Source organism: Planococcus citri, chromosome 1 (genome assembly GCF_950023065.1).
Source record: "Planococcus citri chromosome 1, ihPlaCitr1.1, whole genome shotgun sequence".
Lineage (NCBI taxonomy): Eukaryota > Metazoa > Arthropoda > Insecta > Hemiptera > Pseudococcidae > Planococcus > Planococcus citri.
In genome coordinates, this window is record NC_088677.1 from 39,421,664 (window position 1) to 39,445,447 (window position 23,784).

The window sequence follows — 23,784 nt, forward strand, 5'->3', positions numbered from 1 at the left end:
AGTAATTCTAATTCTAATCAAGCATTATGTTAACTCGATTCCACCTTCAAGTACTACCCACGTGAGTTTTTAATGTAGTAATTTCGTATACATAGGTTGAATTTATTCGAATGTCGCGTCGTGTCGTACTCAGAATAAACAGTAGGTACAGTAACGCACAGGTATGTTAGCATCAGTTACAACTTACAATAGAAAAGCATCCTCAACATCAATTCCTTATATAATAATCATGCATTTTAGGTATTCATCCATCAATTTTTTTGCCAAAAAATGGCCTTCTAGTGATCGGTGGAAGGTAATTTCAATTTTTTAAAACGGCGAGTTCGAAGAAGAGTGCAATGAGGTCTAAAAATATATGTGAGAGCGCATACGAAAAGGGACCATACGACCAAAAAAAAAAGTTCCCTGAAATTGTTGTAGGAACTCTTTTTTTTTGGTCATTTGGACCCTTTTTGCATGCGCCCTCACATGTACATAATATAATTAATCACCTCTTTCAGCCTTTCTTTCAAAACAAGTCAACTCTGATTGAAACTCAAGAGCCTTCCCCCGTGTAAGAATAAAGGAATTTCACACGAGCAGTTTGAGGCAAAAATTTGAATCGAGTGTCTCGATGCAAATTTCTTTGAACGCAATTGAGTACCGAACACAAAATAATCTGTGATGGGTGAGGCGTGATTTATAAGTCTCGCATAAACTTCTGTACTTAATTGCGTCAATTTTAGTGCAACATTTTTCTATAAGTCATAAAAATTACTCACTTAGGTATTCTCAGATGAGGCGTATATTTTATTATCCCTCGGTGGAAAAATTAGTACTCACCTGAAACATAAAAAAAGCACAATGCGGATTAGTTGATTTTATTGATTATGTCATAATTCAAATCTATCAATGCTACATACATAGTTTTTCAATAAAGTAAGGATAAGGTATTCAAAAACAAAAGATTAGCGCTTGTACCCAAACATTGAATTACAGTGGATGTTTCAGAAGTCAAAAATGGTACATTATGACACGTGTTTACGCTTATATCAACACAACAGCGATCCAGTCATACACAGAAACGTTTGCGTTTACCTACTCATCATAACCCATATTCTTCCAGTTCAAAAATAAGTTTCTCAGCTAAGTGTGAAAGATTTTGGGAGAAAGAAGATCCTAAATGATACAAAAATTTATCAATTTTAAGGTTTGTTACCTTCTGAACTTCAAAGTCAATCCCTCGTCTATCCTTCATTCATAACATTCTACAAAACAAAATTTATACGAGTTATTGTACTAAACTTATGAGGCTATGAAGACAAAATCTTTTTATATACCTACCAAGTCGGTATTTTAAATTTCCTAAAAACACTAATAGATGAAGATTAGACGTAGAAGAGAGAAAGAAAAAAATGAAGAAATCGAGCAATCATACACATACTCTCACGCCACTACGCCACCTAAATCACTATAACTACTTAATGCAGATGTTTAATCGACGACTGTTATCAAATAGTGCGATGAGCTTGAAGCGACTTTTTTTTTATCAACTTACTGAAAATCACGTTGTCTGGACCTCCCACATAGCTAAAAAAATACAGGGGCGTGTTTGATAGTAAACGAAGCTACTACCTCACCTAAGGCAACACCGAGTACAGAAAACCAGAAAACCCTTCCGCGGTTAAATATTCGAGTTATTTTTAAAATACAAAATTAAAATAAATTCAACTGTGGTCGTCGTCGTTGTCGGGGTCGATTGTTTTGGAAATTTTATAGGTCAAGATAACATCGATATCATCTATCATCACTTTACAAGCGCCGCTTTTAGTTTTCTTTTCGGGTTAACAGGATATACAATTGAATTTGCATAAAGTACTCGCCTAAACACAATACATACTGTAACCCGCGATACAAAATTATATGTATTAGTTCGTTTGTAATTTTTATTGAGATTCTTTTTTTTTCTAATATCGTACCAGATAATGAGTTGCTTTTGGTTTTTTGAACAAACGCGCCGTTCAGCAACGCCCACCACAATTACTTTACATATAGCCGAACGCGTATATCCTTCTTTTGTTTGCTTATTCATTTACTCGCATACAATTACTTAATTATGTTCGTATTTAAACCAGCCACTCGATGATTACCTGTTCTCTTCACTTGACCATTGATAAACAAGCAGGACAGGTAAACACGTTGCCCAAAAGCAGAACAGGTTCCAATTTAGACTTAAAATACGATTACAAAGAGAAACGTTTTTACTCGATCCCTCATTCAAAAATTATACCCCATAAACACAATGGGTTCTCAAACCATGCACTCTAACGTGACTGACGCGACATGCATCAAGGGATCTTTGTACATCGTTTCCTTCTTCATCTCAACAAAACATGGTCTCGTCGTACATCACCTATCAGCCTATTGTCGAAGTAAAATAGAACAAAACAATAAAAACGACAAAGAGGTGAAAAGTACGTACATATAATTTCACAATTGACGCGATGAGATGGTTTCCTAAAAGCCACCACGATATCACCAGCAATCGTATTTTTTCCTGGAAGTTCCAAGTACCTATTTTGAAGTAAAACTTCGCCTTGTCCGCCTGAGTACCTACGTTTGAAGACCAACTAATCTGTATTTTAAGCCGACAAGCCAATGAAATGAATAAATACTATATTCACATTACCAAAAAATGGTATCTAAATGAAAGTAGGTCTCATAAACACAAGAGTGAAGAGGGAGTACGAGAGGCAACTACGATTCAGCTCCGTAACATGAAAAAAAAAAATCACCCCAAAAAACATTTCATCGTGTGATAAAAAATTTTCCATGCTGGAAACGAGTTTTTCTAATACTTAGTACATGTTCTTACTTTAGAAATTGAAGCGAGCGTGACATCGTGCAAATGTTGCTAGTTGCTTCAACGTTGGGGCGCAAGAAATTATGTAGTACATATGTACTATTGCGCTAACAGGGAAAATGCATGCGCCATTCAGCTACGATGACAACTATTTTTTCAGGGTATTTCAAAGTTTTACCTTTTCAACTCGAATTTTCAAGTGTGGCGTTGGTGTGGCATTCTAACGGATTTTATGAAAAAACTATGCATCCTAGGGAAAAAATGCAATGAAGGACATTGTAGAGAATAAAATTTTCTTTCTGCTCAAAGCTGGTTATTTTTCAGTAGGATGCTTTGTTCAAACGATATTCGCATAAAACGTAGATATAACTAATGTCATATATTTTTTTTTTTTTTTTTTTTTTTTTTTTAATGAGCACACTTGTATCCAAGAATTTCACCTCTACCCCACCCCTCACTCTTCAATCTCTTGTAGATGAATTTTCAGTATCCTACAATCCTCAGAGAGAAATCCCCAAAACATCCCTTTATTCATTGGTACAAAAAGTGTGAAAAATGCATTGTGGTGAATTTCACCACCTTGTGGCATTTTAGGGATTCTTTTAATGTGGCATTCCAAGGTTAATAATCAATCTTCAATTTCGTTTTTTTTTTTTTTTTTTTTTAATTTTTGGAGAAACGTAAAATACAAAGTAGGCATATGTATCTTACATCAATATAGGGCTCGAAGCTTCACTTACACAAGTTTCGAGTATCTAGTAATATACCTTACTTACCCAATATTCTACAGATCAGTCCCCAGGTATTGAAATTTTTCGACAACACACATCAAACACGAAAAATATATGATTTAGCGTTCAAGTGGGAGTAAAATCGACTGATTTCCAAAGACATGTTATGTACTCGTACATTTGTATACGCTCAACTCACAAACGCAAAGACGACAAATCGCTCCGAGACATTGTTCTTTCCTTTTTCAACCTCCATCATTTTTCATTCACCCATTTCTCGTTTCTTCTGTACATTTTTTTCTAACCACCTCTTTAATTTCCGACAAACTTGGGTTGCGACTGGCTGCCTTCTTTTAACGCTTCTGGGTTCTGGTTTTTGGTCGAAAAGACACGTAATGCACATGTAAACTTCTCGTATCTGTTAGGTATACCCTGAGAATATCCGTCGATGTTTTTGTAACAGGAGATCTACAAACTTCGTATGTACTTCGAAACATTTTACCATCGCGAATACTCAATTTAAGCCACAAAATTGCCATATATACATGAATAAAGGAAGAAAATATCATGAAAAACATTACATAACTGCATTACGAAGGGAAAGAAGTAGACATAATGCATATATATATTGATTTTTCACATCTTTAAAATACAGATCATATGCCAATTAATAAAAATTCGAACTCGTGATCCACCAATTTTCAGCCCTATCTACTCCAAAATAAACCCATCAATTTGATGTTCGGAAGCGGTTCAACGGATAGATACCCGAAAATCTATGCTACTCATTATAACGTGCAGACATCATTTGTGTATTTCAATTAATTTTGTCCAACGTAGGAACTCGTGCTACACAGTACACACACATTATGTAGGCAAGCACATGACGACAACACAAAGGCGTGACCGATTCCACATCACTGGTTCCGGTATTTTTCGATATTTCACTTCCTATACACCGGTACAGCTATCGGTTTATGCGTATACTTAGGATTAAATGTTTTCATAGGTAAACCAAATTGCATCGAGTACAACTTTCATTTATTTCCAAGCTGCTATAACTCATTACATTGCCAAACAGTAAACAAACAAACGCTAAACGGGCTCATAATATCGTATTTCATTTCTAAATCACTGAAAACATTGGTTAAAGCAGTTTGCCAGTAGTGAAAGTTGCCTGAAACCAGAAATTAAGGCCTGTCCGTTATCGTTTTTGGCTCATAGCGATTTTTTTTTCATCTTCGACGCATATAAGTTTATATGTAGTATACCAGCTACGCTGTACCTTTACCTACACTAACCTACCCATATTCTCAATTGTAAAATCGTATCTTTAATCTAACTGGTAATTAATTCGATTTGAATAATCTTGTTAATTGTATTTCGATCATGTTTCATAATAATCAGAACATGATTCTTTTTTCGCTGTCGTGTAAATCACGTTCATTCACGTAACGTGTAATGCCTATTAAGTGCGATAGACAATACATAGTTATCTCGTACAAGAGTGAGAAAAAAACACACGCGTACCCACTACCCAGACCTGCGCTTCTGGTTAAATTTTTACGAATTGAATTTTAATCGCGTTCGTATAAATACATACATACCTATGTACGAATTCTATCGGTTGTACGAAGGCACTCGATAAGTTTTCATTTGAAACTGATAAAGGCACCGATTTAAGCAATCATTAAGCCTCCATCTAACCACTAACCTCACTAACCATAGCAACAAGACTATTAGTAGATACACTGTAGGGGTTGAAAAAACTCCCCAGAACCTATGACAATGATCCTACTCGCGACATCACCTTCAAATTGAATGACGCCAGAATACCACACAGTCTAAAGTCATCTTTTTCAATACAAAAGAAACAAAAACTCATTAATTCTACAACACAATGAGAATTCGTGCGATAAATTCGTATGTGGTAAAACTCTGACTCGGGTCATTTCCTGGAAAACAATCATGATCGATAAGGGAAGTCGCAATATATTTTTTTAGGAGGTAGTCGAAATTCACACCTGCCAACCAATCCAGAGCACTTAAAATTACCCGGATGAAAATAAATATAATTGCGATTTGCAGGAAGCACGGAGCGAACTGAAATGAAATTATCTAAAAGGTGAACAATCAAGAATATTGTACTTAATACTTATGTATCAACAATTTGTAAGCTTCGATTTCCATTTCTTCAATTATTGAAGATCAAATTTTTAGAGTTACATATTTTACTCGAGATGAAATGTTTCTCTACTTCTCAAAATAAGTGGACATGTTTTTCAATTGCTGTGAAAAAAACCTTCTTGGAATAACTCGATTTCTATTCCGAACACAAAATTTAATACATATTCATCATACCAAATGACGTATTCTTTTTTTTTTTTTAACCCTCTTCGTCTTAATCAAAATTGCCCCAAACTCAGACATTTCACAATCAAAAACATATTAATGAAATGCACATACAAATCCAATCAAATCACAAATCTGAATTAAAACATAAAATTGAATTTCAAATTCACTTTGCTCTTACACTTTTTTACTCACAAATCGATCGTTTTTAATTGAACTAAAGTAATTTTCCTGTAAATAACAAAACGTACGTGTAAATTTGCATAAACGAAATAAAAAAAATGATCGATATCGATAATCAGCGCCACATTTCAAAATAATACCATTTTGTCTCACAGGAAACGACATTTTGTTAACTGATTTGATTTATAGGAGTCCCTCGACATACTACAAATTGAAAAGATGTAAATTGACGGCCATCACAGCATTTTTATCGTGCAATAAGTGAAGCCAAGTTCGTCAATATATAATGTAATTAGGCCATATTGAGAGAAATTATAAAACAACTAGGGCATACTAGAAATGAAAACCATTAAATATTTACATTGTAAGAGAAAAAAATATGCAAATTTGACCATCAAAGCCGTAAATTACAAGGATCGATATTTTCTTTCACTTTCATTTCTCAAAAAAAAAAAGAAAAAAGAATTACGATTAAAACTATTAACCAACCAACCATTGTTAAGTGTACAGCAATAAAAAATGCAACACTACGAATAATCAAGGTGTCTTTGTATGTAGATGTAGGTAAGTAACATAGAATCACCCAGCAACTATAAATCTGCACATTGCACTCTCGAGATGGACACATTTGAGCGACTTTCACAGAAATATGCCTTTCTCTGCAATTACACTCTTCATCATCGAGTTGGATTTAATATTATGCGCATAAATAAAGATAATCGTAACGTCGCTGGTCGCGTAAAATTCGTCATTATCATCCACCAACATGAACAATAAGAAACCATAGACGACATTACATCCGTCGTGTAGGTAATAGGTATTAGTTGTAGTAGTAGTAGTAGTAGTAATAAATAATAATGATAATCGGACTAGCTGCAGCTTTGAAAAGAAAAGAAAAGAAAATAAGTACATTTTGAACCGGGTATTAAACTAACTGACAGGTGCAAAAAATCACATATGTACTGTTCTTATTCGTAAAAAAAATTTAAGAAATATTCCAGAAAAAAAATTGCTAGGTACGACAACGCCGTATACTAACTACTAAATCAACATGTACCGTTTTTTCCCTCATTGTAATCGTACAGAAATTACACTCGCCAATGGATATTTAAGCAGATTCTTTCGCAACAAGTCGATACAATCTAGTCATGCTACACTTATGAAGCTTGATTAAAAGTAATAGGTACATATGACAAATATATGATTGAACTCAGACAATAGAAATAGACATGTTAGAATTATTTCATAGTGTAACTGTACACGTATGTTGGAAACAATAATATTATATCATTGCGAATATACTAGATTATGGATAATTTTCCGGGTAAATTTTATTCTACGAATCGTTAAAGTTTCACTTTGCAATATTTTAATGAGACTCGGTACAAAAATGTTGTTTTCCAGAGGGAAGATCGAATAGAGCTATTGTTAAATTTGAACATTTATAATACATATTATAAATCATTGATGAGTCCTAAAATTATTGTCGGTTAGCGTTTCATTCATTGGGATCAAAAGTTACAATTTTTGGGAATCAGCCAGCGTAAGATTAGGACCAAAAAATTGAACTAAGGTCAACTGAAACAATTTTAGGACTCATGAATGATACATTGATCTTCATCAGACGAAGGGATTTAGAGAGGAGGAAATATGCTAATTACGACTCTACATTTAAACGTCATTATCGATGAATTTCGATTTTAAAACAATAATTATAAAGTTTCCGGTGAATTTACAAATTTTCTTTTGAAAAATGAATTTGCAATCATACGATGCAAATGGTGGAGCGTTAATCAATTATCTCAGAAGCAGAAAGAATAATACCTACCTAGACCTACAGCAACACACACCCAAACTATTATAAACAGAGTAAGATAAGATTAACAGAACTACCAAGGAGTTTCAAACTTTTATCGATTGAATCAGGTCATAATTAAGGACTTGTAAATGGCACCAAATGACTAAATTGATAAAACGAAGATCAGTCGTGAAATTGTGTTATTAAAACGTAATCAATTCGCTCGGGCATGTCTACCGAATCTATAGACCCAAACGCAGGTAAACTAGTACCTCAAGGAGACAAAGTTTCTAACCATACACGTGATTCTCATCGCCGTCCACCCGTCCATCGCCACCCTGAAGTAACAACTATCGAAAAAAATAATACGAAACAAAAATGAAAAAAGAACTACATTATACTTAATAACAAAGAACCACAAAACACTGAAACGAATGCATGCATTTTACTTTCCAATAAACCGCCTCAGCGGGTAACTTCACATCCACACATAGTCTTCCAAAAAAATAGGAAAATTCATGTCCACTACACGAAATACTATTTGAACGATTTGAACTTGTAAAACAACTTGAAATCTCAGACAACAGGTGAATAAATTAGCAAGCGTGTTTCATACCTAATACGGATTTTCAGAAATAAAAAAATAAAATGTTTGTTCAGCTATCATATTGTAGTAAAGAGCAATAGCACTTCACTGAGAATTACCTAATTGTATGCAAGCCGGAACAAATCATAGCAAACTGACGTACTTATTTTAGTTTATTCATTTGGATTTCCATTGTAGTCAAATAATCATTTGCAACTGATACTTTCTTTTTCGATCAAATACGTACATATCTTTGCGTAAAATAAGTATATTACCTATTCATATTCATGCAGGATTAGAAATCTATTAAAATGAATGAACTCTGGCAGGATTATTCTCCATTTAATTTCGTAAGTAGATAGAGCAACAGTACCTGAAAGCAGTCAGCAGACAAAGTCATAAAGTAATCGATTTTATGTTTCTGTTATTCATGTAATCAGGAAGTCTCTCTGAAAACTAAAATGCCAAAAATACGAAACCGATTTTTATGACTCGAGTATCTGCTTTTTACTTTTAGATGATACAGATGCACAGCGTTGAATCGAAGTCTACTTAAAAGTAGGTCTCGAAAGAAAAATCACGTCGTTTAGGTATACTAGTTTTTGTTATAAAAAATGAAAAAAAAAACTGTTCGCATAAAATGGGACAAAAATTGACATATTTCAATCAACGTGTCATCATTAAACTTACGTGTACGTCCAATAACAATGGTTTGCAGCAATTGCGCTTCCGTCGCAAATACATAGCCAATAACTGAAATACGAAGATAGAAATGGAAGAGAAACTAACCAACAATAATAAACGCACGAGCATAAACTCAATGCTGCGTCAGCATTATATGCACAACTAGGCAAATGCAAAATTTGAAAAAAAAATGGAAAATCAGTAAGGTACAAATAATGCAATGATCAGTATTCTCTTTAGCAAAATAATTTACCTGCTCAATTATACTCTATAGAGTGTTGGCTAAGTGTTGGCAAAGGTAAGTATCATGTAAATTTTGAAAATTAAATTTACGTAATGCCAGTAACGTTCTCTCTTATGGACCCATTCAAGATTGTATGTAACTAACAACTGATTGCCGCCAATGATAAATTCAATACTGTTATATAATGATAAGTATGTATAATACAAACAATACCTTACTACACCAATTAATGTACGAATACAACATGCAAGTCAACACTGAACACTATATCTGTTAACAAGCCACGTGATTTCCCTATAAAAAACTATCACTAACTATATTCAATCATGAAATATCTCATATAGTATGTAGAAGTACAAATCGAAATGTATGATAAAAGCCTTGCTTTTCCAAGTATGTAGTATGAAAATGGCGGAAAATGTCAACTTGACAGCTTCGATAATCACATTGGGAATGTTTTGAAATCTGTATAATACTCTACGAACCATGTAATACACACAGAAACCGTGTCCACCTACACCATTGCACAAAGTAAATGGAGCTTAGAGAAAATGACTGAGAATCCTTCGCATCGAATTCAATTTCATCAACAAATCGGCTTCATAAAGAATTACTACTCGTACCAGCCTTCTTTAGCTTCACTTCATTAACACTAGATTCTAAAATAACTACGAATGTGTCACATTATATCAATTGACTCTAGCGTAGAAATTATACAGTACTAAGTCACGTGCTCCTGCTTAATGAGCAAACTGCACAGTGATATGGAATGGGAAAATGGGAAATGATGATGCACAATATGCATCATGGAAGAACAAGTTCGACAGCATGTCTTCCTAATTAAGAATGCACTCATCAAGTTGACTTATTCTCAAATTAATACATAACAGCCAAAACATAATGCATTATCAATGAAAGACTCACCTTTATCGAAGTGTACAATGAAGATGACGAATTGAAATACGAGTCAGGTTATGTGACAGATATCAAAATTGCCATTTACAAGACGAATACCAAACCAGTCTTTTAACAAGAATCAGTAAATGATCAAGTATCACTTATATAACATTTACAAAGAATAAAAATTTGAAAAGCACGATTCGCAAGTACGGCAAAAGAGTAAATAATTCGAACTGATAAATGCAATCAAATTTCGTCAAGTTAACGCACTGACCACAAACCAACGACACGCAACGGGATCGCAAACTAGCAACTACTGTAACGTATTCCAACATATGAACGAGAACAAGAAGATAGAAGATACACAACAGGTAGAATGGTAGAATAACGAACACACCACGACGCGAATACACTCAAGGTTGAGTCTCTCATTTACGCTGGAAAGTCATGCATCAACCTTCCCCACCATCTGAAACGCATATAAACGGGTCGGTATTCACAATGAAATGTTATCAAGGAAAGAAATGAACTAACGAATACTGCAACACCATAGTACCATACAGGATGAACACCAAGTCAGCCATCAACAGTTACCACTGGCGATTTCTGCGAGCTACCTACCTACCATGCGTAATAAAAATATTCTATTTAAATATTGATAAACAGTAAATAGAAAAGGTCTTTTTATTTCAACGTCCATGTGGATGTCAGGTAGCGAGTTGGGTTAAAAACGAATGCAACTCGACGGAGCAGTCAAATTTAAAGCAGGCCAAAATTTAGATGGTATTTTCACTGGAGTTGGAATATCAAAAATTCGTTATGACTATGATCAGTAAAAAGTAAAAAACCAACAACTACAATTTTTCAGAAATCGCAATTAAATTTGAAAATGCATTCCACATGAGAATCTTGAATGATACATACATATCGTCATTGAATTGTATAATTAATCATACCAATCATAAGTAAACATTATTTTACCATCGAAGTCGAACCCTCCAATAACATCAAAATGGTGTTAATAATACCATAATTATTACCTACTTATTGTTTTCATTTCATCAAATTCATTTCGTGAACAAAATGTAAGCATAATAGATACCCAGTGATTTTAATATTTTTGGGTAGTATTTTTGAAGAACGTTATAACTAATCTAGTCACACAATTGTGTGATACATATCTAAATCATAGAACTACCTGCAAACTAATGTACAAATTTTAAGTTTTCGTTTTTTACCTGTCAGGCATATTTTGAAGTTGGTACTGGCAGAATAGAAAATATTTTCACTTGACACTTATCGTTGAAACTGGAATTCCACGTTGTAACAGCTTCAATTTCTTTTTCCACGAGATTATATTGATCTGTTCAGAAATAAAATGACGCACATCGATTAATATATTCGATCAATGGCACATGTTTCGCAATAAAAATAAATAAATAAGTCATTACGTAGAACTAAACAAAATTCCTCCAAAGTTAGGCTATTTCGTACAGTACAAGCAATGAGAATTCTCACTTCTTTGTTTCGTCTAACAAATTCATTCACTGCACGGCAGAATGGATGAAAAAGTGTAGTATCGTACACCACATCTGCAAAAAAGAACAGAAAGACCATCACATGAAGTTCGGTAATAAACACTGATAGGTAATGAAGAGAATAATTTTTTTTTAATACCAGCAGCTAAAATTATGTCAGGTTTGATAGAATCGGTCAAATTTGAATCGACGTTTTCCCAGGGTAAATTAATAATTGATATTTTGGTTTCAACATCAGAGCTTTCAAAATATGAAATGTTTGCCTCTGTAAGACACCGTGTAATAGCCACGTTCAATTTAATATTACTTTCTAAGTAATTTAAAACCTTTTCGTGGATATCTGTGAAACAGTAACTCGATGGTTTACAGGCGAATATGACTGCTAAGCCAGTTAAACCAACACCGCAGCCTAATTCTAAAACGTTCTGTTTCTCAAATGAATGAATATTTTTCAAACAGTAATCTGCTAACATTTTTCCAGCCTGAAAAAAAACGAATACCTATATTGCTAAGTTTACGATGACTCAATTTTGGCCACTCAAGTGATAGTGAAGCTATTCGTCACATTCTACCTGCCAAACACTCAATCCTGTCGTGCCGTCAGAAATTGTACTAGTATTCTGCAGAACTGTAATGAATTGATCTTCAGATATCATGTAATGAATGTAATGAGTTTCACTTTCAGGCTGTTCCAGTAATTTAAGGTAGTAATGGTAAACCTTCTCATCAACGTCTTCATTTCTTCCTTCCAACTATGAAATGAAGACAAAAATATACGTTGGTCAACACATTCGAACTAAATATATCATCTAAAGGAACGAATAGTTTTGTTAAGCAGTTTAAATAGTTCAATGAGAAAGTACCTCCTGTAGTATTGTTTTTAAAAATGATACTTGATAAGATTTCTTCAGAGGATATTTTTGATTTATTTCATGAAAAAAAGTGCTAGGAAAAAGTACGTTGATTTCTCGAATGGTATATTCTTTCAATTTCTGCAAAAATGATAATAATAACAATCCATTATATCCACGGACCGTAAACAAAATACTTGATTCGTGGTTTGATTGGCATATTAATTGCATTCAATGTAAGTACAAACACATACCTCATGGAAACATTTGAAAGGAACTTGAAGGAAAAAGTTTTTCAATACGTCTGTCAACAAATTGTCACTTTCCCAGTGTCCGGTATCCATTGCTGGGAAAATCAAATGAAATAATGAAAACTTTTCATAAATTTAAAGTCTGTTTAAAATAAAAAACTCCACGAAAACTCATCCGAATTCGAAGACTCGACTCGATCGAGGTGCGAAGATGCGGTTTTATCACCACCCCACCAAGTGCCAAGTGATAAGAAACACGCGAGACAAGAAAATCATTTTACGAACAATTTACGGTTTTACAGTAAATTACCATTACTGCCCAACATAATTTTCGTATTTTAAAAATTTTTAATAATAAAAATAATCACTAATCAGTCACTTTCTTTGGCTGGATTTCATATTTTTGATTTTGTATATCATTTCACTATATTATTATTCAATAATTTTGAATAGATTAAGCATGCAAATAAAATAATGATGGAAGATGAAGATGAATGCTGAATAATTATTCGTCATTCATGTATGCAAATTTCGCCAAATTTCTGATCATTCAAATAGAAGTTGGAAACTAAAATGCGTATTTTTTCGACTGTTTTGATTGATTGATTCTTTAGACATGTTGACAGCTAATTGATTAAAATATTCGATAGTTGATAATTCACATCAAAATTCTTCATTTTCAAGTCCACTGTTTGATAGATGTACAATTTCTACTCGGAAAAATTATAAAATGAGCAACACGATCGAAATACTTTCGAATAAAAAATGTTGATTTTATTTACGGAAGAAAAAAACAATGAAAATCAACGCTTACAAAATTATATAAACTTCCTTTGAACATAAAATTATAAAAATAGAAAACCGTGGTACCTACATATAAAAGATAATTATTTTTAATAATACTCGAATCAGCTTGATAATTTAAACATAATACAACATCAAATTACAAATAGTAAAGAATCAGAATTCGATGACTTAAAATAAAGTATTGATCATCAAGTAGGTAATCAAAGCAGTATCTCCGAATTGAATAAAAAAAAAATTGATTTTAATTATTTAAAGGAAAAAGCAATAGGAAAACACATAGAACAGCAACCTTCTTCGAATACAAAATTAAAAAAAAAAAAAACTAGAACTAGAAAAACTAAAAACAAAAACTGAAGATTAAAAACGAATATTTTCAATAATAATCAAGAGCGGAATCTAAACGTAATACCTACTGCAGCTGCATCACATTTCAGGTATGTAGGAAAGAATTCGATTATTTAAAATCGGTTTCCATTTTGAATAAAAAATTTGATTTTATTCAAGTACGTAAAAAAACCCTTATATAAAAATCAACGTTCACAAAATATCAAACTAAACCTAACCTAACTACGTACTTAAAATATACGAGGGAAAAAACTGAAAACAAAAATTGAAGTGTAAAAATGAATATTTTTAATAATACCTGCTCAAGTACTTATAAGATAATCTAAACATCACGCAATTCGACGATCAAAACAAAAAAATGTTCAACAGGGTAATTAAGTAAGTATAAAAAAATTTACAATACGAAAAAAGACCAAAATGCAGTCGACTAATTTCATACATTTGAGATCACTTACCTCAACTACTTGTAACAACAACAAGAACTTGTACTCGTATGTAGTTTTTTTGAAAAATCGAGTTTTGTTAAGAATAAAAATATAATGTATCATATGTCGAGGAGAATAGAGATGCTGAAAATAAACATGATGAACACTAAAAAATCACGTTATGCTCATGAGAAAAAAATTTTAAGACGAGTTTCCATTGATTCACTTGATTGTTGAGATCATAAGAAATTGCATCATTGTACATAAGTTCTGAGTTGAATTATTAATTTTTTTTCGAATTAGGTATCTCATCTAACTTATGAGGATATTTATGTATCTCTGCAACATGACATGAGCAAGTTAGAACAAACGATTTCGCAATATAATTTCAAAATTTCAAATAACGAAAAAAAAACTAGAAAAAAATTAATTCAATGTTTCAGTAAGATGAAGCTCATTCGCCAAAATTTACAATAACATTTTTTGCTCAAGATGAAAAATACAAATTAAAATTGAAAAAAAATAAATTAAAAAACAATCAAAATAGGGTAAGTATGGTAAACTTTGATCAATTTTTCATTTTTTTTTTCAAAGTTCAACCCAAACACAATTATGATTTTTTTTCAACAGAGAGAATTTTTCAATTTTTTTACGAGTTTGAACCCAATGAATTTAGCTTTTGTTCAGCGGAGAGAATTTTTTTCATTTCTAGTTCAACAATCATGTTTGAATAATAACGAAAAACTTGTTTTTGATCTTGAGATTGCTTTCAATTAGTTACTATTATATTCAGATAATTTTTTTTTCAAGCGTGTTTGGTGATTTGATGTTGAACTTTGAAAATTTGAGTACAACTAGGTGCTGAAGAGTAATAGCTTCGTGAGAACCTAGAACTGAAGAGGATGAGCAAAAATGAATGTTACATTTAAAACAAGACATTCGTGAATGATAGTTTTAAAATCTCATCATACTATATCATAGAATAAAAAAAATTCCATAAAAACACTTGAACTTTTCTTCAACCACCTACAACTTTGCTTTTTGAACCATTCAATATCCGATCAACCAAACATTCGGCGTAAACCATTTCGATAAGTATGATTTGATATTCAACAGCTTAAATCAGCGAATTCCAACTCCACTCCCTAAATAAACGATAAAAAAACATTTCGAAACACGTCAATTTTTCTTCAACACCTTCAGCAACTCATTAGCGATAGTTTTATTTTTATTGACGATAGCAACTTGCATTAATCCACGATTCTGAGCATTACGAGTATTCGTCACAGCTGAAAACTCATCTGGTTTCAATGCTTTAAGTTTATTTATAATCTCGGCGCTGCCTTTTTTCGCACCTTCAAACAATTCTTCGATTAATTTCAGCAATTTGACGGTTTTTTCATCAGTCGAAACATCGATCGGTGTTTTACCTTCTTTATTCTTCGCGTCGTAAGTAGCACCATGTTTCAATAAACATGCAACGATCTCTATGAAGCCGCTTTTAGCTGCAACGTGGAGTGACGTAGTACCGGCTGAAATAGTTTTGGCGTTAATGAATTCGTTCAATTGATCGCGTACGACTCCTTGTAGTAAAATCTCGACGATTTCTTTATGGCCTTTAGAAGCCGCCATATGTAAAGTTGTGTTACCTTTATTAGTAGTAGAAGTAACGTCGGCTTCGTTTCTCAGCAACATATTCACGACGTCTACGTGGCCACCGTTTACAGCGAAATGTAAGGGAGTCCTCCCTTCGATATCTTTATCGCTGACATCAGCTCCATCTTGCAGTAAACGTTCGACGGTTCGTAGATCTCCTTTACTAGCAGCTGCGTTTACATCAGCCGGCAAATAGTTCAACATTTCCGTTGCGTTGATTCCTTCATATTTGAATGCGATATTAATGTTCTCCATATTTTGCAAAGCACCCAACACAAGCGGGTGATTCGGACCAAAGACAGCTTTCATTTGGTCGAAGCATTCTTTGTATTTTTTAAACGCGCTAATCCTTTTACCTTGCATGAGAAGAACATTCGCTAGCATACTCTGAGTATTGAAAATTTCTGGATGGTTCGGAGACAACGATTTTTTCTGATGATCTAAAACTTTTTGATAGGTTTTCAAAGATTCTTCATATTTTTTCTGCTGGCAGAGTGTGGCACCCATACATTGCAACGTTCTCAGCGTATCCGCGTTATTCATACCTAACACCGATTTCTTTTTTTCGAAAACCTCTTTGTAAATTCTCAGACTCTCTTCGTGTTCACCAAGTTTACTAAGAATTATCGCTATATTATTACGAACGCTTATAGTAATCAAGTTATCTTCTCCTACTGTATTCCGTCTGTTTTCGTAAACTGCTTTATAGATATCTAAGGCCTCTTCGTCTCTATCCAGTCTTTCTAATGCTCCGGCCATATGTATACGAGTTTGAAGAGTATCGTCATGATTCAATCCGAGTAATTCTCTTTGCTTTGGAAGAACTTCTTGAAAAATATCCAAAGCTTCTTGGTTTTTTTCTTGTCTTTGCAAAATTAACGCGATAAAACTTCTGGTATCCAAAGTAGCTCGATCATTCCAACCCAACAAATCTTTCTGTTTGGCTAGGATTTCTTCAAGCGTATCTAGAGCGCTCTGGTAGTTACCTTGTTTGTATAATGCTTTGGCTACATTCTTACGAATATCTAAAGTGCCAGGATTATCCGGACCTAGGACACTTTCACTTTTTTCGTAAATTTTTTCGATAAGACTGAGACCTTCTTGTAGATAACCACCACTCAGAAGCACTAAAGCAGAGTCAATGCCACCTGCTACATCACCTACTTGCACCTCTTTCAACTGTTTGGCCAGTGAAGGCGGTGCAGCAGCTATGAGGGATTTGTTTTCCCTATTACGAGCATTCATTACAGCTTTCAGCGTTTCGCCATCTTTTACTTTATTCAGAACGTTGATAATTTCACGATTACCACTTCTAATCTTCTTGAACGAGTCGTTGATAAGTTTGAATAAGCTGATGATATTTGTATCTGTTATAAAATCCAAAGGTGTTTTACCACTATTTGAAACAGCGTTGTAGATGGCACCATGATGCAATAGGACTTTGATGCTTTCTAGATGCGAGAATTTGGCAGCGTAATGTAAAGGGGTAAATCCCTGACTGCAAACCACGTTAGGATTGGCTTTATGCTGAATCAAAATACTGACAATTTTATCACAACCTTTCCACGCAGCGTAATGAAGCGGAGTTGTTTCTGTATTGGAATTTCGAGCATTGACAAACGCTCCTGACTTGATATAATTCTCCACATCCGATGAGCAATTGTGTTTTACAGCTTCAAATAATTTCTCAGTCCATAGCAGTAAATTGGCGACTTCTTTACTTTTTTCATCGATTACACTCCAAGGTTTTCTGGAGGAATTATCAACTGGGTTGTACGCTGCGCCATTCTCCAGTAGAACTTTGGCAACATCCATGGAACCAAGAGTGGCAGCAAAATGCATCGGAGTAAGGCCATGTTCACTTCTAGCATTAACGTTGGAACCTAGCTTGATCAAGCATTCGACTACCTCTAAACGATCTTTCATTACAGCGTGATGCAGCGTTGTGAAATCAGTTGAACTAATCTCATCAACAAGCAATCCTTTGTTGATGAAAAATTCGACTATATTTTTATGCCCTTCTGAGGCTGCAACATGTATAGGCTTTAAACCATTATTATTTCGAGCGTTCACATCACATCCTTTGCTCACGAGGTATTTGACAAGTTCCAAGCTACCTTGAAGCGCAACAAGATGTAATAATGTCAGGTCGCCGCTGCCTTCAGCGTTTAGATTGACTTTTTCATGCTGTAGCAACATTTCAACAATTCGCAACTGGTCACGAATAACAGCCATTACTAAAGGTGTTCTATTCAAACTATCTTTGACATCAGTCCTAGCTCCATTTTTCAACAACAGAGCAACCATATTCTCGTGACCGTATCCGGCAGCCATATGCAACGCAGTTCCATGCTTATTGACGGCGTTAACATTCGCTTTGTTTGCAATTAAGACTTCGGCGACTTGATCATTACCTTCTTGAGCTGCGATATACAATGGCGATTTATTTACAGTGTCCAATGCATTCACATCAGCTCCTTGTTTAACCAAAGCAACAGCGATCTCTTTAATACCTCGTTTGGCAGCCACATGCAAAAAGCTATTATCTTCATCATCAAATCTAATATCCACACGAGCTCCATTTCGCAACAGGATCTCGACAATTTCTCTATGCCCAGATAATACTGCAAGTGATAATGGCTGGCCTCTATCTACGTTGATGTCAGCACCATGAGATAAGAGAATTTTGACAATTTCTTTGTGATTCCATTTCACAGCTGGGATTAGAACTGGTTCGCCCAAACTTCTGGTATTAACATCGGCTCCGCTTGCCAATAGAATCTCAACAATATCTGTATGACCAGCTTTCACAGCTAAAGCTAATGTAGTGACTGCAATCAAACGATCAATTTCTTGTCCTTTACCTAATGCCAAACCAGTAATGTGAATATCAGCGTTATTTTCAATCAGAACTTCGACGACATTTTTGTGACCTTGTTCCACAGCTATGTGCAACGGAGTAAAACCAAGGTTATTTTTGCAATTCACGGCAGCTGTATGTTTCAATAGAGCAATAACGGCTTCTGCATTGCCACTTACAGCAGCTATATGCAAAGCTGTCATACCATCGTTCTGTTTTACATTAACGTTGGCTTTATTTTCCACTAGAAGTTCAATAACCTCAACATTACCACTACGAGCAGCTGCAAATAATGGTGTAGCACCGTTTGAGGCTGGATTATTGATTTTGGCTTTATTCTTGATTAGAAGATCGACAATATCTAAGTGACCACCAGTAGCAGCTACATATAGAGGTGTTAAACCATCATTATTCTTGGCATTTACATCTGCTTTATTTGAAATCAGGATCTCGACAATGTCCTTATGACCAACATCTATGGCTAAATGCAACGGCGCTGACATATTCATATCTCTGGCATTCAAATCAGCACCATGTCTGATGAGATAAGCGGCAATTTCTGAATACCCATGTTCTGCTGCAAGATGCAGCGGAGTCAACCCAACCAAAGTGAATACATTTGGGTTATCCTTATATTTCAGTAGAACTTTGACAACTTCTTGATGACCTTCTTTTGAGGCGTTGTGTAAAGGTGTATTATGGAAAGTTTTACATTTGATATTCAGATCAGCTCCATTTATCAAAAGAACTTCGACAACTTCTTTATGGCCGTTTAGTGCAGCGAGGTGTAACGGCGTAGTACCATCTACGAGTCTAACATTGACCTCTGATCCTTTGCAAATCAACAGCTTGACTACTTCTAGATGACCATTTCGAGCAGCTTCAATTAAAGGTATTTCATTTCTGTCGTGTTTTGCGTTGACATTTGCTCCTTTTTGTATCAAATAGTCGACTACTTCGAGACTGCCAAAACCTGCAGCTGTGTGTAGCACCGTGTAACCACCAGCAACCTGTTTGTAATCAGGATGGGGTTCTTTCTTCAGTAGAATTTTAACGACATCGATATGATTATAATGAGCAGCATAATGCAAAGCTGAATGGCTATGGTTATCTTTGCAATTGGTATCAGCATTGAATTTCAATAGAACGTTGACCACATCTTCGTGACCATTTTTAGCCGCCATATGCAACGGTGTTTTGTGACTCGCATCTCGATCATTGACTGGTACATGGGCTTCAGTGATCAAAAACTCCACAATATGTTTCCTGCCACGAGCTGCAGCAATATGAAGAGGGCTTTGACCATCGGTGTTTTTCACATCGGCATTCAAACCGGAATTTTGATCGAGAATCAATTTCACTGCTTCAAGACTAGGTCCAGCAGCAGCATAATGTAATGATGTCCATGAATTGATACTTCTGGCTTTGATATCCGCTCCTTTTTGAAGATAGTTTTTAAAATCATCCAAATCACCCTGTTCTAAAGCGGCAAACATTTTCTTCTGGTTGGTGATCAAGATGAGGCTCTGATCATACCTACTTTTCAACTTGGACGGATCATCTCTGACCAATTTGCCAACTTTCCGTTTACTTATGGCGACGTTCTCGGAGATGAGTTTTTCAGCATTCAAGATCAGTGCACTGGAGGGATCAGACAGCAACACATCAAGCAGAATATTACCATGAGCAAGATGATTACGTAAACACTTTCCAGTCAACAGAGGAGAATTATCGTCTAGAAAAAACAGATTGTTCTCGAGATGTCTTTCAGATCTTCCTAGAATCGACATGATATCCAAAACCAGCATCTCAACGACAGCTTGGAACTTTTTATTACTCTTGAAAGATGGCAGCTTCTGCATTAATTCACTGCTCGGTAGATTATTCCTTAAAATGGTTTTCAATTCGGATAACTTCGATACAAGCTGTTTATCATATTTTCCTTCGGTAACATTGTCAGTTTTCTTCTGACTAGAAACAGGCATAGAAGAACTTTTATCATACAACTTTTCTCGTAGTTTTTCGATCGATTTAATGTCGGTTAATCTGTATTCGGCAACGTAAAACAGCTCTCGTTGAATACGTCTCACATTACTCCGATCATTGCCTTCCATTCTGCAGTAGGCGCTATGCAAAATATCGTAAGATAGGACAATGATCTCTTTCAGGCTGCCAGATTCCATAGGGGGAATTAAAGCTTTCAAAGCTTCTTTTGCAGTATGTTTGATCGCCTTGATATAATTAGCATCGAGATTGTTTTCAGTTAAGCATTCACTCGCCATTCTAAATATATTGAATACAGTTTTATAATCAGCTCTGATGTTAATCGACTGATTCTTAGCAAGCTTCATTTTAAAGTTGATTTTATCAAACAGCTCCTCCTCGTGTTTTGTTTTTGTAGGAATAGCATCGTTCAACTCTTGGATACGTTTCTCAAGGTTCTCGTGTTCCGTCATTTTGAACTCATCAGTATTGGATTTGTCTACTTTAACGTATCTCAACACTCCGATGATGCTTTCCACCACATCTAGATGTTTGCTATCAATAATTCTGTCTAATAAGGCTTTGACCATTTTAATCTTAGTGTTATACAGAATCTCGGTGATCACATCGTAGATCCTTTTCGAATCATTTTGTACACCGATGAAGAAGCCAACATCTGGATTTTCTTCGATTTCCGTTCTCTTGAAAAGCGAATACGAATGCGACAGCGAATTACGTAAATCAATGATTACTTTTTGGGTAACTTCGGATAATAATGATAAAATATGTTCAGCTGTTGTATTCGATAGCTTTGGAGACTCCAGAGTGTTCTTCAGGTACTCGCCAATAACTTGCAAAGCTCGAGTAATGATTAGCTGGCCTTCTCGTTCTTTAGGATCTGCACACAAGGCTAAGTTCAAGTAACTGCTGATGGTCTCAAGCGAATGAATATCTCGTATTTGTTGGTAATCGTTGAACAACTCTTCAAATTCGGGGTTATTCTTGACCATCTCGGCTACAACTTGATCACGTTTCAAATTCGGGAATTCGGCGAGGGTCCAAAAATCAGGTCGGTCTACAATGACAGCTTTATCGTATTCGAGTTTCTTGGCGAAACTACCCAAATACTCAAGCATTTTAGTTTTAGTTAATATAGCACGATAGAAAAGATTAATCTCCTGTTGTTTCATATAAGAAGAAACAAAACTAACCAGACAAAATTCAATCTCCTCCCAAGGTAATCGATCGTAGGTTAATTTCAACTGACGTTTAAGCACGTGAATATTTTGAGCAATAAATCGAGCAACAAATAAAAATTTCTCATCAACTTTCTCCTCATTCGAATACTCACACTTGAGCAAATCTATATTATCGAGAACTAAATCGATTCGTTCTTTGATATTACTAAGAACGCCTTTACCACCGGGTTGAACCTGACCTGACGAATTAGAAAAGAAACGAAGACTCAACAATTTGTTCTCAACGAAAATCTCCACCTCCTCCGACAATGGTACATTTTTCAACTTTAGCTCTTCGTAAGCTCTAGCAAGAACCTCATCTAACTCATCCGAACGATTAGCGAAATAATCACCGGGCCATTTACTGATAAGAATATCGACCAGTTGAGCATTACCAGAACGTACAGCATAATAAAATGCATCATGACCAGAGTCGTCTTTTTCGTAAGGTGATACGGTATGATTATCGTCGACATTAAAACATAAACAATCGAAAACCTTTCTACTACCAAAAATATATAGGAGAATTTCAACCCTGTTATGTTTACATGCTGAAATAACTAAATTAGATTTGAGTAAATTCTCTGTATCGTTATAATAAGTCTTCAACGTTGTTCGACCTTCAACGTCAATGTCACCGATATAATCGACAAGCCTTGCGAAGCGTTTGAAATTAGTAATATTACCTTCCAATACAGATTTTTTCAGTTCAGATGAAAGGAGCAGATGAAGTTCTTTAGATTTTGCTTTATCTTGATAAGACGACGTTTTATAAGCTTTGATGAAATCGTTCATTGATGCGAATGACTGCGATAGAAATCGATAAGCTTCTTCCTGGGAACTGTTTTTTTCTCCGGACACAAACATGATAACGTTTTCTGAAATAAAAGAGAAATATTAATATCAGCGTAAGTAGAAATTTCTTGATTTACACACAGTGTAATGAAGGGTCGAAGCTAGAGACCGGATACCTTTTTTTAAATAACTCGGTCTCTCAAATTATGTTGGTTCAAAACGAGAAAAAAATCATGAAAAATAGAACAAATTGTGAAAATAAAACTCTTTTCTTGCCTTTTCTCCGAAAAAATGTAATCCCACAAAGACCCCGAAGCTGAACAAAAAAACAAGAAAATAAAATTCGCGAATTAAAAAAAAAACCATCTCTGTCAAAATTCTTCAAACCTTGTTTTCAAAAAAAAAAAAACAAAACAACTCGTTCAAACAATGTTGCCTTCTTAATGTAAAGGCCATCAAAGTTAAAAAAATCAATAAAATTGGTTAATTTTTCCTAAATTTCAATCTTTGCGTCAAAATTTGGAAAAAACCCCTATTACTTGATAAAAAACATTCCTTGGTCTCATAAACAAAGCTGGTCCAAAAAAAAATTGAAGAGTGCAAAATTATCAGGGCTTGTTACTCAATTTTTTCCCCAAAAAAATGAAAATAACTAAAAAAGTAACCAAACGTGCTTGAAACACTCAAATGAAAAACAAAATGACCAAAAAATAAC

At 34.6% G+C, this 23,784-nt stretch overlaps 2 protein-coding genes across 12 annotated transcripts in view; both read right to left on the minus strand.

The window, feature by feature from the left end:
- Window positions 1–13,198, minus strand: part of LOC135831869 (putative protein N-methyltransferase FAM86B2) — a 26,489-nt gene extending 13,291 nt beyond the window's left edge. Inside the window, exons 1-9 of one of the 11 annotated variants that reach the window (XR_010556234.1) lie at window positions 12,964–13,190; window positions 12,722–12,850; window positions 12,431–12,610; window positions 11,998–12,358; window positions 11,772–11,912; window positions 11,559–11,683; window positions 10,345–10,789; window positions 8,768–8,865; window positions 763–822 (exon numbers count right to left, since the gene is read on the minus strand). Coding sequence is in view for 3 of the 11 variants with exons in the window: in XM_065344692.1 (XP_065200764.1) it covers window positions 11,562–11,683; window positions 11,772–11,912; window positions 11,998–12,358; window positions 12,431–12,610; window positions 12,722–12,850; window positions 12,964–13,053 (1,023 nt within the window). In the remaining 8 variants the exon portion in view is untranslated. Of the gene's footprint in view, window positions 1–761; window positions 823–8,767; window positions 8,866–10,344; window positions 10,790–11,558; window positions 11,684–11,771; window positions 11,913–11,997; window positions 12,359–12,430; window positions 12,611–12,721; window positions 12,851–12,963 lie in introns of those variants that run through there. The other 10 variants (XR_010556239.1, XR_010556238.1, XR_010556235.1 and 7 more) reach the window with 10 other exon arrangements.
- A 511-nt stretch (window positions 13,199–13,709) lies between these two features.
- Window positions 13,710–22,954, minus strand: LOC135831864 (uncharacterized). The gene has a single exon (XM_065344683.1). It carries the CDS (start codon window positions 22,224–22,226, stop codon window positions 15,717–15,719), a length of 6,510 nt encoding a protein of 2,169 aa, XP_065200755.1. The 5' UTR covers window positions 22,227–22,954; the 3' UTR covers window positions 13,710–15,716.
- Between the last annotated feature and the right edge of the window lie 830 nt (window positions 22,955–23,784).

Excerpts from the sequence above, each read along its gene's own strand:
- LOC135831864 (XM_065344683.1), bottom strand. The coding sequence starts at position 22,226 with ATGAAACAACAGGAGATTAATCTTTTCTATCGTGCTATATTAACTAAA.